The sequence below is a fragment of the Ipomoea nil genome, unplaced genomic scaffold, assembly GCF_001879475.1.
Source record: "Ipomoea nil cultivar Tokyo-kokei standard unplaced genomic scaffold, Asagao_1.1 scaffold1834, whole genome shotgun sequence".
In the NCBI taxonomy this organism is placed as follows: Eukaryota; Viridiplantae; Streptophyta; class Magnoliopsida; order Solanales; family Convolvulaceae; genus Ipomoea; species Ipomoea nil.
In genome coordinates, this window is record NW_017618262.1 from 4179050 (window position 1) to 4192572 (window position 13523).

Consider the following 13523-nt stretch of genomic DNA (forward strand, 5'->3'; position numbering starts at 1 on the left):
TAGAGGTGTATAAAAAAATGTATCAATGTTATTTTCTTATATTTTAAGACTAAAAAGTGTCTTTAAAAAGAAAACGTGACATTTTTTTTAACATTTAATACAATCTAGCATAGACTCCTTATTTAAAAGTAAGATGTGATATTAAGTCAGGGTAAATATTCACTTGATCGTCAACTCTTAAACTAATTTTTGTGGTGAAATTAGGATATCAATGTGAATACATATATGTCCTTTATGCTCTCATCTGAAAATCTAGTGTGCAATAGGAAAGAACTATATAGAAGGACAAGTTTATCTAATGTTTTCAAAAAATATTGAGAGAATTTGTCAACTCGAGTTTTAAGAAGTTTAATTTGAAAACTGAGGCTAAAATTATTATAATCTAAAGTTATTTTTTTTTTGGATTGGTGATAGACTATAATAAGCAATTAAATGTTGAATGTGTGTGATGTATAAACTATAAAGTACATTAATTGGTGAATGGTGAGTCCAGGTTGGTGAAGTATCATAATTGCCCGCAGCCGGCAGCGCGCTAGGACAGACACGACTCACACGAGGGTGGAGTACTAATATTTTAATAAAAATGTTATTGTATTCTCAAAGTGTACAACTCCTACACATGCATAGAGAAAAAAAAAGTAAATTATTTTTCACTAAAAAATATTATACTTAAAATTGAGTTAATTATATTTTTTGTCCTAGATTTATAGGTAAAAATTCACTTTTAATCATACTTTTTTCTTAAAATATTCACTTTTGATTATAGTATTATTGTGGCGTGACTGTTTTTTGTCTTTCATCAACAAAATAATTTAAATTTCGTCAAATACAATAGCATTTCAGTCTTCAATTTTGTTTAAAAAAACACATAAAAAGTATAGCGGACCACCTACTTTGTATATATATATATAAAAAATCGAAATATCATTGTATTTAACGAAATTTCAATAATTTTTTTGAAGGAGGACCAAAAATGGTCATGCCACAATAATACTATGACTAAATAAGAATGTTTTGAGAAAAATGAACTATAAGTAAACTATTACCTATAAATTATGACAAAAATGAAATTAACTCATTTAAAATTTATCCAAAGTGAAATCGCTTCACGTAAAGAATTTCGATGGTACCATATTGTGATACCATATTATATATTCACCTTATTTTTTACGAAAATATAAAATATAAGTATAATCATCAAAATTGACCTCTACCAAAAAAAAAGAATCATCAAAATTGATGTTAGGGAAGTCTAGACATGTCAAATACGGAGTAGTTGAAAACCAATCCTTGGAAATTGGAATGGATCAACGCGATAGAATATTTCACTCTTTTTTTTTTTTTTTTTTGTTTTTTTTAACAGATGTTTGAAAATTATATAGGTTTATTCATTTATCATGTTTGAATATTTTATTCTTTCTTTTAACACTCACAGTGCACCAATTCAATACTTGGAAGAGAATGTATCCATTTTTCAACAAAAATGTATTGAATTACTAATTTGACTATAGAATTCGTTAGGAGTGGGAGCTCCTCATATTTATTTATTTATTTTTTCAAGATGGCGAGGGCTCCCCATCTTTAAAAAATCTTTTGTGAAAGCGTGATGAAAACAAAAAAAATTATTATTCCTCAACGAGAATAGATAGCAAGGTGGGGTCACGAGCATGGAGGCCTATCCATACTCCGCTCTGTTATCATTCCTAAATATACTTATTAATTATATATTAAAAATATTTGTTTATTTGTAATTATTATAATCATAATCATAATAATATTATAATGGTGATTAAAAAAAGTTTTCCTCTTTATAGTTATGATGAGCTGGGAAGATGATGGCTGACCCGTGAGCTGAGTCAAAAGTGAAAAACCATTAATTTCCAAAGCAAGTTTGAAAATGGTATTGGAAATTAATTAAAAATAAAAATAATCAAACCGACGTTCATAATCTAGGGCTTTTCCAAGTCCAAATAAGTATGCTGTACGCAACAAAAGCGTTTTTGTGAACCTATCTGGAGCTTAACTAACCCAATTTTCAACAGAAAATTTTGGGATAAAATTGGTTGAATGAGATTTTTTATTATTTTTATATCTTAATCAATAATTGTTTAAATTTTTGCATATTTATTTTATCAAATATAATTTGTAGTATTATTCTTTTCAAAATGCTACATTTATTCATAACATTACACTACATGTACATGTTAAATATATTCAATTTGTATTATGTTCATAATATTTGTTTTATATGATTATAAATCTAGGCTGATAATTGGCTGTTAACCGATTGATTATATTAATTATAAATATAGTGTACTAACATTTATAATTATATTTGTCTAAGATAAAAGTATATATTAGAGTTTCCATAATCACGAAATTTGCAGGGAAGAATGCACAAATGATAGTTGAATTCAGAAATTTTATTTCTCTGAAAAAACTGGCTAAATTAAAGTTCTGAGCCTATCAGGGAAAGCAAAAGCTTCTGGTTTTATACAACTGAAACAAACCCCCCAGGAAAAAAAAATCCTACCAACTCCCAATTAACTCCATTGTTCCACACCTCAAGCTTCTGCAAACCTGCATGAACAAACATCAACAGATGAGACCAAGATCGAGGAATTGATTGTCGGATTGCCTCCCAAAGTAATGATGAATGTCCTTACCCAAGTTCAGACAGCTTCATATGAGACTCCGCGTAATCCGAAAAGAAAGCATCTTCATCCTAAAACGCATCCACATTAGTGGCTCTGATACCAAATTGAAGCATGTGTTCCATCTCAACTAAAAGCATAAGCTAATAGTTGGATTGCACATTAATGGTTATATGCTCAACAGAAACAATACTAACCGCAGCATATTTGTCAACTAGTGGGCGGAAAACAGGATCACTGAGAAGAGCCTTGTCAGATGGCAATTGTAAAAGCCCTTCTTTTTCTCCACTTAGAAGCTCCCTGATAGCCACAAAAATGGCAGAATGAGGCAAAAAAGAGGCAAAATGGATAGTATATATATATATAACAAGTGAAACTGTGAAAGTAGTCTTCTCACGTGAAGTAAGAGTTGTCAAAGATTAGAGGGTTTCTGGTCCAAGGACCCTCAAATCCAGAACGCTCCTTGTGACACCTTCCCTATAGTAAGTCCCAAGAAATGTAACATTCACCCATCTATAAATAGGAAAAACTTGAACAAAAATGGCAAATTAAACTAGTCACAGCAATATATATACCAGAGTATGACCACCAGAAAGGGCAACAATATCCTTGTCAGAAAGCCCCATCTGTTTGACAAACACATCTCTAAGGTGGTCATTGCCTACATTAATGTTTTTGACAATGATGGTCAGATGAAACCTTATAGTTATGAATGATAAATAGCCAACAAAACAGGCCGGCCGCATACTAACCTTTATTTGCATTAGGCAAACGTCCCTCGAGTGGTGGCTCTGGGTTATCCTAAGATAACAAAACAATGATAAAAACCATTAGTATTTGAGTGGACTAAGTTCATGAAAATCTGGAAACTAATGATCCCTTAACAAACCTGTCTTCCTGGGTGGAATGGAACTTCAGGTCCACCAGTAATTTCAACAGCAACAACCCCAGCCAACTACAGGTGCAAAAAACTCATCAATATAATCAACTAATATATATATAACCCTGAAATTAAAAAAGCTATAGTACCTGATAAAGATCAGCATGGGAGATAATAGGGAATTGCTCCTTGAAGGGCTCCAGCAGCTTAACAGCAATGTCAAGACCAGTGTTTGCACCATGGCCTTGCTCAGCCTTCAATCTCATGGTACCATATGGACCTCCAGATTTCGTTTGCACGTCGAACGTACCAGCAGAGTGCCATCTGCAACAACACAACCATGTCTATCATGATCTAGAAATAGGCGGGGCAACCCCGCCAGTCAATTGGTCAGGCAAGGCAACCCCACTAGCCAGTTAGTCAGGCAGGGCAACCCCGCCAGCCAGTTGGTCAGGCAGGGCAACCCCGCCAGCCAGTTGTGCTGGAGTGACCTATTGACCTTTTTGATCTGAGCCAAAACTGGTTAAGAATTATACTTACGCGATGCGAAGCATGAGGGGAGCACAACCCTTCTCAGCAATGAAGCCTCTAAGCTTTCTTCTACATTTTTCAATTGCCTTCAAGTACTCAGCACTCACAGTGGGATAGCTCTTCCCCATTGCAACACTTCTGCAACTCAGAGAGGTACTATTATTACACAGTAAACACAGAAGAATCATACACAATACAATGCAAACATTCATAATTTCATATACATTTAGCTTTGTCAAATTTTACTAACCTATTACCAGAAATAAATCAAAATATGATCGATGATCAGATTGGAATGCAAATCAAATGACACTACTGCACAGTCATGACACTCCAAGGATTTTAAAGAAGGGAGGAAGTTCTTGAAAAATTCAATCTGAGCCGTTAAAAAAATTGGATGGTGATAAGATGCTATGAACTGGTCTAGCTGTGGATATACAGAGATCTCTGGCTCCATGATTAACGTAATTAAGTTGGGATTGTTTTGTTTTAATTTTTATGCTAAATCTTCTAACTGCTGATCAAACTACTGAGAAAGTCCAATTATTAGATTTAATCTTTAATTCTTTATTTAATTTTCTATTTAAACTTACCTTTTTACCCCTCAAAAGTATCAGTTTGTTATCTTTGAAGTCCAGTTGGGTACATGTTATTTTGTTGTAGTAAGCAGGTGGATGCATGTATTAATGGGTCAATTGGCATCATTTATATTCAAAAGATTTAAAATTAATTACATTACAATATATAAAATGAGGGTTATATTGAGCCGTGTAAATAAGATTTATGTTTTTTATATAATATTTTTATTTATTCTCACAAATTCTAGTGGTGATTCAAAAATAATGTATTAGTATTATTATTCGGACACACACAAAATATATTGCCTTATTAATGAATTGCACCAATAAGATTTGCTTGATACAAAGTATTTGGCTTTGTAAAATATTTTAAGAGTTGGGTAGTACTCACAAGTCACAATGGCTTATAATATTCTTAAAAAAAATCTCTTAAAGATGTTTTTTCTCGATAAATTTTTTTATAATTGATAAAATATAAAATACACACTTTGATATAAACTTATTGATCAATGATATAACAATTTATTAGAATAATATTAATTTTAAAAAGTAACATTTTATTTTATAGGTTGTTAATGTTCCTCTACAATTTATATTTTATATTAAATTATGCAACATTTGAGGTCTTTTTTCAAGTTCACTTATAGGTGGGGTAACTATACAACCAAACACATTCCTCAAATGTGTTCGACCCTTAAAAAAAAAAAAAAAAACAATAAACGCATACCGAAATGCATTTGACCTATTTCTCAAATAAGAAATATAATTTTTTTTTCTCAAAAGAAAATCACATTTGATATATGCGGTTGATGTAAAATTAAATTTGAAAAATATCAAGCATGTCGTGGAATTTTTTATTTTTTATTTTTCATTTTGTTCAATTTTCAAAAGCAACATGTTTTTTTTTTTTTTTTTTTTTAGCCACTTGCTTTTCATCATATTTCAGTAGGAAAAAAAAAAAAAAAAAAACCTTTAAGAAAAAATTGTAATTTACTCCTCATAAATATATCAATTATCAATGTCACCCTTAAATTATTAATGGTGTAAATGTTGCATGCCTATCAATTTTCAAAATGTGATATATATTGTCCCTACCTTGAGTGCAATAAATTCCTCCTTAGGAGAGTTTTCAAATATCACATGGAATAATTTCTATAATATAATTATATCAACCAATTTTTATGAAGTATGATGTAACATGTAATGAAAAACAAAATCAGAAGGTAGAAGAAATACACTAGAGCTGATATAAAACATAAAAACATCGGAATGGAGATCTGTTACAAATTTAATTACTAAAGCAAAAAGAAAGCAAATTCCATGTCTATGGAATCACTACTGTCTACTGCTTTTTACCTTTTTTTTTTTCTTTAAAATTTTCCCTCATGTGTCTGGTCATTTTTCCAAACCTTATTAATAATTTTAAATTCCTGTATTTGCGTGCTGTTAGTATTTTATTAAAAGGTAATTATTCTCTTTTCTCTGTGGAAGATAGGAATCTGCAGCAAGCTAAGGGTTGATGAAAGTATGATTAATGGAGGTTATATGAACTAACTTTGTTAGGATTAAGAGCTTACCATTTAAGGTATAGGTCAAAGGTTTTATTTTATTTTATTTCTTTATATAAGCTATATTTTTTAGAAGTAGAATGCTGGACTTGACTCTCATTTTTCTCTGTTCAACAATCTACTAATCAGTAATTACTGAACTTGATCATTCACCCGCCTCTGTCCAACAGAAACATATATATGAAGTTATGAAGGACAAATTAAAACTCCAATTCTAGCCATTAAAGAAATTAAAGCTAGCTAACAAAATGGCAAGTAGCAGAGAAGAAAGCGCCACCTTGTCGGCGGCCTACAGAGCGGCAACCTCGTCATCAGAGGCTCTGCCGCCGCATGATATGGAAACCCTTCGCCGTTTTTGGAGGGAGGCAAGAAACAGGCCGGTGGATATACGAGGAAACACCATCCTCCATTTCCTCGCCGTCTATGGAAAAGTGGCGGCGCTTGGAGCGTTGATTCAAGAATCTCTGGTTAGCATCGAAGAGCTTGGGATCAAGAACGACGACGGGGACACGCCGTTGCATAAGGCGGCGAGGTTTGGGCAAAAGGAGGCGGCGAATATCATGTTGTCAGCGGACATGAATCTTGCGTGGGCTGCAAACATCTTAGGAGAAACTCCTCTCTATGTTTCGGCGGCTGCCGGAGAAGAAGAAGTGTTCTCCATGCTAGCAAGATATGATACGAGCCAGTCCACTTTGAAGAGAAACGATGGTTGCACGATTCTCCATGCAGCCGTAATGCATGAACGTTATGGTAACAATTATTCCGTTAGTAGTTTTCAAATCAGAATATATTTGTGTGGGTGGATTCACAGATCAGAGATGATCTTAAACAGATGTGGCAATGAAGATACTGAGTTTGTTTCCTCATCTTGCTCGTATGCCAAATGGAAGTGGCATGACTGCGCTGAATGTGTTGGCTACACAGCAGCATTCATTCAGGAGTGCATCTCCCTTCAGGTTCCAAGATCTGGGCACCATGCCACTCTTCTTTTGGCAGATTTTTGAAACCACAATCTATTGCCGTAAGTACTCTACTTTCATGCTACAGGATTCAGGGTCAAACACTGAAATAATAGGCAAAAAGTAAAGAAATTTAACAAAAATAAGAAGCTTTTGGAAGTTGGATAAAAATAGGCAAAGATCATTTGCGAAATGCGTTTATTGTCCCTCGTAGTTTATACGTGGGTCTGACAACAAACGCATTTTGTAAACGATCTTTGCCTATTTTGTCCAATTTTCAAAAGCTTCTTATTTTTTTCAAAATTCTTTATTTTTTGCTTATTGTAGTCTTTAAACTCAATGTGAGAGTTATATTTATAGGCACCAAGCATTAATCCCTTACCAAATGGGCCTTTGAGTTATAATGATTTACTCCTCCGGTATCCTATGGGATCAAGATGTGGGGCTACGAGGGCAACGGAGTTTTGCATTTGTGGGCAAGTACTTTACTTTCGTGCCCTGACAACAACAATATATACATTCAAATATGTGAAATGATATTCAGTTTCATTTTATATATACTGTAGTTTCATTTCACCACAACTACAGTATCATTTTGATATAACTGTAGTTTCATTTGATCGATAATATAAAAATAATACGTGAGCCTGTGTCGGTTTAGACATACTGTAGTGTCTGACACGCGGTGCATAGTCGATTATGCACCGCGGTGCACGATATAACGACCCGGCTTTGGCAGTTTGGCTTTTGAAATAAATAAAATATAAAAATTAGAAAATTAATTTTTTTTTAAAATTTTCGATTTTGGAACCGGAACCGTTCGGTTCCGTTGGTTCCAGTATTTTGAGAATCTTAATCGGAATCAGAACCGTACGATCAGTTCCAGTTCCCGTTTAGTTTGTACAGTGCACGGTTCGATTCAAACCGAACCGTCAATCGTTATGCTGTGCATCCGTATGCACCATACATGGTGCATACGGATGCCAAAACGACGTCGTTTTATTAAAAAACGCGCGTCTCCCCTTTTAAAAAAATTCAGGTTCGATTCCCAGCAACAACATTATATTGTTCATTCATTCTGAAATTTTAGTTCATAGATTATGGAATTATAGTTCATTGATTATGGAATTATAGTTCATCGATTATGGAATTGTAGTTCATCGATTCTGAAATTTTAGTTTATAGATTATGAAATTTTAGTTCATTCATTCTGGAATTTTTAGTTCATAGATTAGATTATGGAATTATAGTTCATCGATTATGGAATTATAGTTCATCGATTATGGAATTTTAGTTCATACGGATGCACAGCATAATTTGCCCCGAACCGTGGTCATACCTATTGGTGAGTTCCTTGGGCCACTGGGGTCGGGATGGGAGCCCGGAGGGCGAGGAAATTTTGCATTCGAGGGCAAGTAAGTACTTTACTCTCATACCCTGAAAGCAGCAATGTGACAATTAGACTCAATGCAGTGACCTCATGGTGTTATTAGGCACTGATCCTCCCATGTAATGAGTCTCTGAATCACAAGTAATTTATTCATCCAATATCCTGTGTGGGCGTGCAGGGGAGGAAATTTAACATTTGTGGACAAACAAGTACTTTACTTTCATCCATTTACCAAAAACAAGAAAACTATACCACTCCTACAATCAATTTTTGTGGGATTTTCAAACAGGTATACCGGCGCTATTTGAAGTAACAAAACAGCACGGCTCAACTGTCTTCACCAGAAGAAAAAGATCACCATTCATCAATTGCATTTTAAGTGCGACATCTCTCTGTACTGTATTCTCTTTATAAACTACGTACCCATCCTTGTATCAGAACAAGCTAAGGTTTCTATAATTTAATTTATTGTATGTTTTTCATTAATTATTGTGTAGGAAATGGTTGGCTAGCATCCATTGATGATGCGAAGCAGAGGCACATACTTGCAGTAATGGTGGCAAGAAGATTGATAGAACTAGACGAGTGGAAGTACTACCAGTTGCGAGAATTGCAGAATCCATTAGTGCAAGCTACCAAGCATGGGATAACTGAGTTGGTGAAAGAAATAGTGCAGACCCATCCAGAAGCTGCAGAAACATGGGATGAAAATGGAGGCAACATTGTGCATATAGCAGCAGTGGTTAAGAACCGGTTTCTTTATGATTACTTGATGGATAACGTTGTGAATAAGGATAGTATGCTGTCTGATATTGATTTACAAGGAAACACCGTTATGCATTATGCAGCAAAGCGAGGCGGCCATAAAACTTTCCCCCATGGCCCTTTGAAGCAGATGTCGTGGGCTGTGCTCTGGTTTAAGGTAATTAATGCATGTTTATACACATTCACCATGTATTTTAGGGAAACTTGCCTGCCACTAACTGAAGATGTGCCCTTAAATCTTGCTTTGTAATCCTTTGACAAAGGAACATAAGGAAGTAAATCTGTGTTGGGCGGAGGCTAAAGGGACAATTCCAGCACCATATGGCTAAAAGATTGTTAGTCGAAGAGTCAACTCAAGCACCATGCCTTTTAAAAATGTGACAGTATAACGAAATATAGTCGTGCATTCACTACTAACTATTAACTTTTGATGTAATAATAGGTATAGACAGTATTTGGGGAAGAGAACAAGGTTTGAATTTCGGCCGCGGCAGTGTGTGAGGCCTAAAGTGGGCAGGTCCCCGACATTTGGCCCTATCTGCTGAGTCATTTAGTGACCATGATTTACATCCTCCTAAATGTTCTGTCCGGCTAGGGTGTGTGGCCCTTGTGGTTGGAAATTTAACTTTTTGGGAGAAGTTTTTATTATAATAGTAAGATTTTGATCCTAACAAGTTGTATCAGGAATTTGTGGGCAAAGGCTAAAGGGCTAGCTTTTAACATAGTAGTAAACATTTGATCCTAACAAGCTGCTTAATTAGGTTATGTCTAACTTGTAACTTTACCGTTATAAAGTCAACCGCCTAACCAACTTGGCTGGAATTAGGTTATGTCTAATTGCAGTACATGTTTTTATATTACATTGACAGTCTTCGATTCGTTGTGCTAATGTTACGTTGTTGGAATCCAACAGCGGGTACAACATTGTACACATCCAAGTTTATGGAACTTGAAAAACAGCGACGGCAAGACAGCAACCGAGGTGTTTGAGGAAGAACATTATACACTCCAAAACGATGCAGAGACAACCATAAGAGACCTGGCAAACTACGGTTTAGTATTGGCTATCCTCCTGGCCACCATAGATTTTGCAGCGGTTTTCACAGTCCCAGGAGGTTTTGATCAGGATAACGGCCTGCCAATCTTTCTCAAGAAACATCGCCTCCAATTATGGCGGCTACTATTCTTCCTGGGCGCCGCTCTCTTCGCCTCCGTCTTCAACATCGCCGGTCTGCTCGGAATCCTTAACACCAAATTTGATTTCAACGATTTTTACATTGGATTGCCCCTCAAATACATCGTGGTTCTTCTGGGCATGTTCTTCGCCTCCCTGTTCACCATCTTGGCTTGCTGCCAAGCCCTTTTCTTGGAGAAGATAGCCGATGATAATGGCACATGGTACGTCATCCTAGGTGTCACTGTCGTTGTCGTAACAAGTTTTTTTGGTCACGTTGAAGTGTCTGGTCCATTTTATTCCCATGGAAGTTATGTACTTCGCTATTTGTGGTCGTACAAATCACAGTTTACATAATGGGCCATTTTTGTGCCAGTCGTTGCAAGAGTTACCAGCTGCCATTTTTGAGTACCTTATTTTGCTTTTGACTTTTATTTATATTTGTAAGGAAAAAATTACATTTTTGTTCATTTATATATGTAGTACAGCCTTATATATGTGATTATCTTTAATTTTAGAGTAAATACCCAAAATGGTCCCTCGACTATAGCTAAATTCACAAATTGGTCTTCGACTTTCAATTTCAACCAATTAAGTTCTTAACTTTGCAATTTTGACACGATTTGGTCCTCCATCTATTTGACCGTTTGTTGACCGCGATCTTTGAGGATATATATGTAGTTTCACGTGCAAAGCTCAAGGGAACGCTCTTGGAGGTGACAACGTTGTTTCGGAGGGGGAAGTGCTTCTCCGCTTGCTGCTTGGGGATCACGAGCCGGTTCAGCTTAGAGAACGCTCTTGGAGGTGACAGCGCCGTTTCGGAGGGGGAAGTGCTTCTCCGCTTGCTGCTTGGGGATCCCGAGCCGGTTCAGCTTGCCTACATCGCTTGGAGTCACGGCTTTCTCGAAGAGCCACTCCAAGGACTTCGGCGATCTATCTATCAAAAGTTATAATCTCTCCGGCATGGGGTGCAGCGCCGGCAGTGGATTCAAATGTAACAGTGCGGTCTAGAAATGCAACCGGAACCTTAAAAAACCGACGATGAACCATAAAATTACATATATATCCTAAAAAAAAGTGCAGTCAACAAACGGTCAAATAGACAAAGGACTGAATTGTGTTAAAATTGCAAAGTTAAGGATTTAATTGGTTGAAATTAAAAATCGATGACCAATTTGTGAATTTAGCTATAGTCGATGGACCATTTTGAGTATTTACTCTTAATTTTAACCCCTGAATTATGTATGAAGTAGTGATTTTAGACACTCAGAAACTATTTTTGTAACTAATATATTACTTAATAAAGTTGTTGATTTCATCTTTCAAGAATTAAAATCGTTACTTTATATATAACTTGAGAGGTAAATATGATCACGCCTATAATTCATAAACTAAATTTGTATCATGACTGTAACTGTTTGACAAAAAATATAATTTTAATTTTCGTATTTGTAATTTTAAGTTAAACTTATCTCCTAAAGTGCTTTTTGTCGTTTCACCACATACATTGCCACATATTCATCATAGGCTTTACCATATCGGCTGTCGGCATCAACACGTGGTATGCTTGTCACATCATCTAACTATGTTCTGCCATTGGTGGAGAACAATCGCACAGATTCCTAGGAAGGAATCACGCAAAGGTATAATTAAGTATGAAAGAAGTGTGTTACTCATCTCTGGGACTTGTTTCTTTTAATGAAATTTGCGTTAATAAAGTGATGGTAATGACCAAGAAGGCAAGAATCCATGAAGGATGGTTAACAAACAAGGAATGCACACACTTTATAAGTACTATACAAAAGTGTAGACTACTTTTGAATTACAGATATTAGCTAGGTTGTCCAATTCAATAGGTACAAGTTAATTTAACTATGCTACTCCGTATTAAGTTAATAGTTTGGCCATATATACTAACTTCACTTTTGTTTAAAAATTATGTTTAATCATTAGTATATACTCTTAAGTATTGTGCGTAATAGTGAAGCAACCAAACTTGATCAAGCTTATGGCTGATGATTTAGCAATAAGAATTTGAGACTAATTGAATGATAATCCATCCAACCATTATATTAGAAATCATAATTTACATGGTAAAGTAAACCACTGATGCACATGTTTGTGTTTTAATATATTGCATGTTGATTTTTACAATACTGTAAATTCAATTTTTAATATATTACCACCTAAATGAATATGTAATATACCAAAAATAAATTTACAATATATTAAAAAGTAATTAATGAGTAAATTTTAATTTTGGTCTTGTGACTATAGGGGACCTGTTAATTGCAGTCCACGACTTTTAAAAGTTTTAATTTAGTACATTGATTATGTAATTTTTATCAATTTTGGTCCCTTCGGTCAAATTGCCTGTCAACTTTCGCCTGAAAATTTAGGAATAAGGTTCAAATTGACCACTGAACGTAATCAGAAAATGCAATTAGGCCACTGAACGAAAAAAAATACAATTAGGTCACTGAACACTCCAAATGTATGCAATTTCACCTGATAGCAGGTTACTATCCGTTTCAGCAGGCTACCTGCTTGCGTGACAGCTGAGTTGACATTTTTAATAATAATAAAAATTACATAGTTAAAGTATTAAATTAACACTTTTAAAAGTCGTGAACTGCAATTAATATGACCTCTATAGTCAGAGGACTAAAATTGAAATTTACTCTTAATTAATATTAGAGCCAGAGGTTCATAGTATAATTTCCACTTCATCTTATGATGCCATATTGGACTGGATTGAGCCTAAGGTGATATTTTGGCTAGATTAATGGCCTGATTGAGAAGAAATCAATTGTTATATCTTGGATTGTTATGCTGTGCAACTGCATGCATCATGCATGGTGCACACAGGTATAAATTCATAATTTTTATACTATAGATTTATAAACTCTATACTGTAGATTCATAATTTTTAAATAGTAGATTCATAATTTAAATACAGTAGATTCATAATTTCTATACTGCAGATTTATAGTATTTGCACTGTAGATTCATAATTTTTGTATT

The 13523-nt window shown here is 34.7% G+C and overlaps 2 protein-coding genes across 2 annotated transcripts; one reads left to right on the top strand and one right to left on the bottom strand.

Moving 5' to 3' along the window:
- Positions 1-2399: 2399 nt before the first annotated feature.
- LOC109192924 (L-ascorbate peroxidase, cytosolic-like) lies at positions 2400-4431 on the bottom strand. The gene is made up of 10 exons (XM_019343637.1): positions 4316-4431; positions 4075-4203; positions 3684-3858; positions 3544-3609; positions 3407-3455; positions 3230-3315; positions 3052-3131; positions 2852-2954; positions 2667-2725; positions 2400-2580 (listed from the first exon to the last, which is right to left on the bottom strand). Exons 2-10 carry the CDS (start codon positions 4191-4193, stop codon positions 2565-2567), a joined length of 753 nt encoding a protein of 250 aa, XP_019199182.1. The 5' UTR covers positions 4194-4203; positions 4316-4431; the 3' UTR covers positions 2400-2564.
- A 2031-nt stretch (positions 4432-6462) lies between these two features.
- Positions 6463-10899, top strand: LOC109192929. The gene is made up of 5 exons (XM_019343642.1): positions 6463-6961; positions 7044-7232; positions 8850-8939; positions 9058-9482; positions 10239-10899. The coding sequence occupies exons 1-5, from the start codon at positions 6547-6549 to the stop codon at positions 10854-10856; spliced, it is 1737 nt and encodes a 578-aa protein (XP_019199187.1). The 5' UTR covers positions 6463-6546; the 3' UTR covers positions 10857-10899.
- The last annotated feature ends 2624 nt before the right edge of the window (positions 10900-13523 follow it).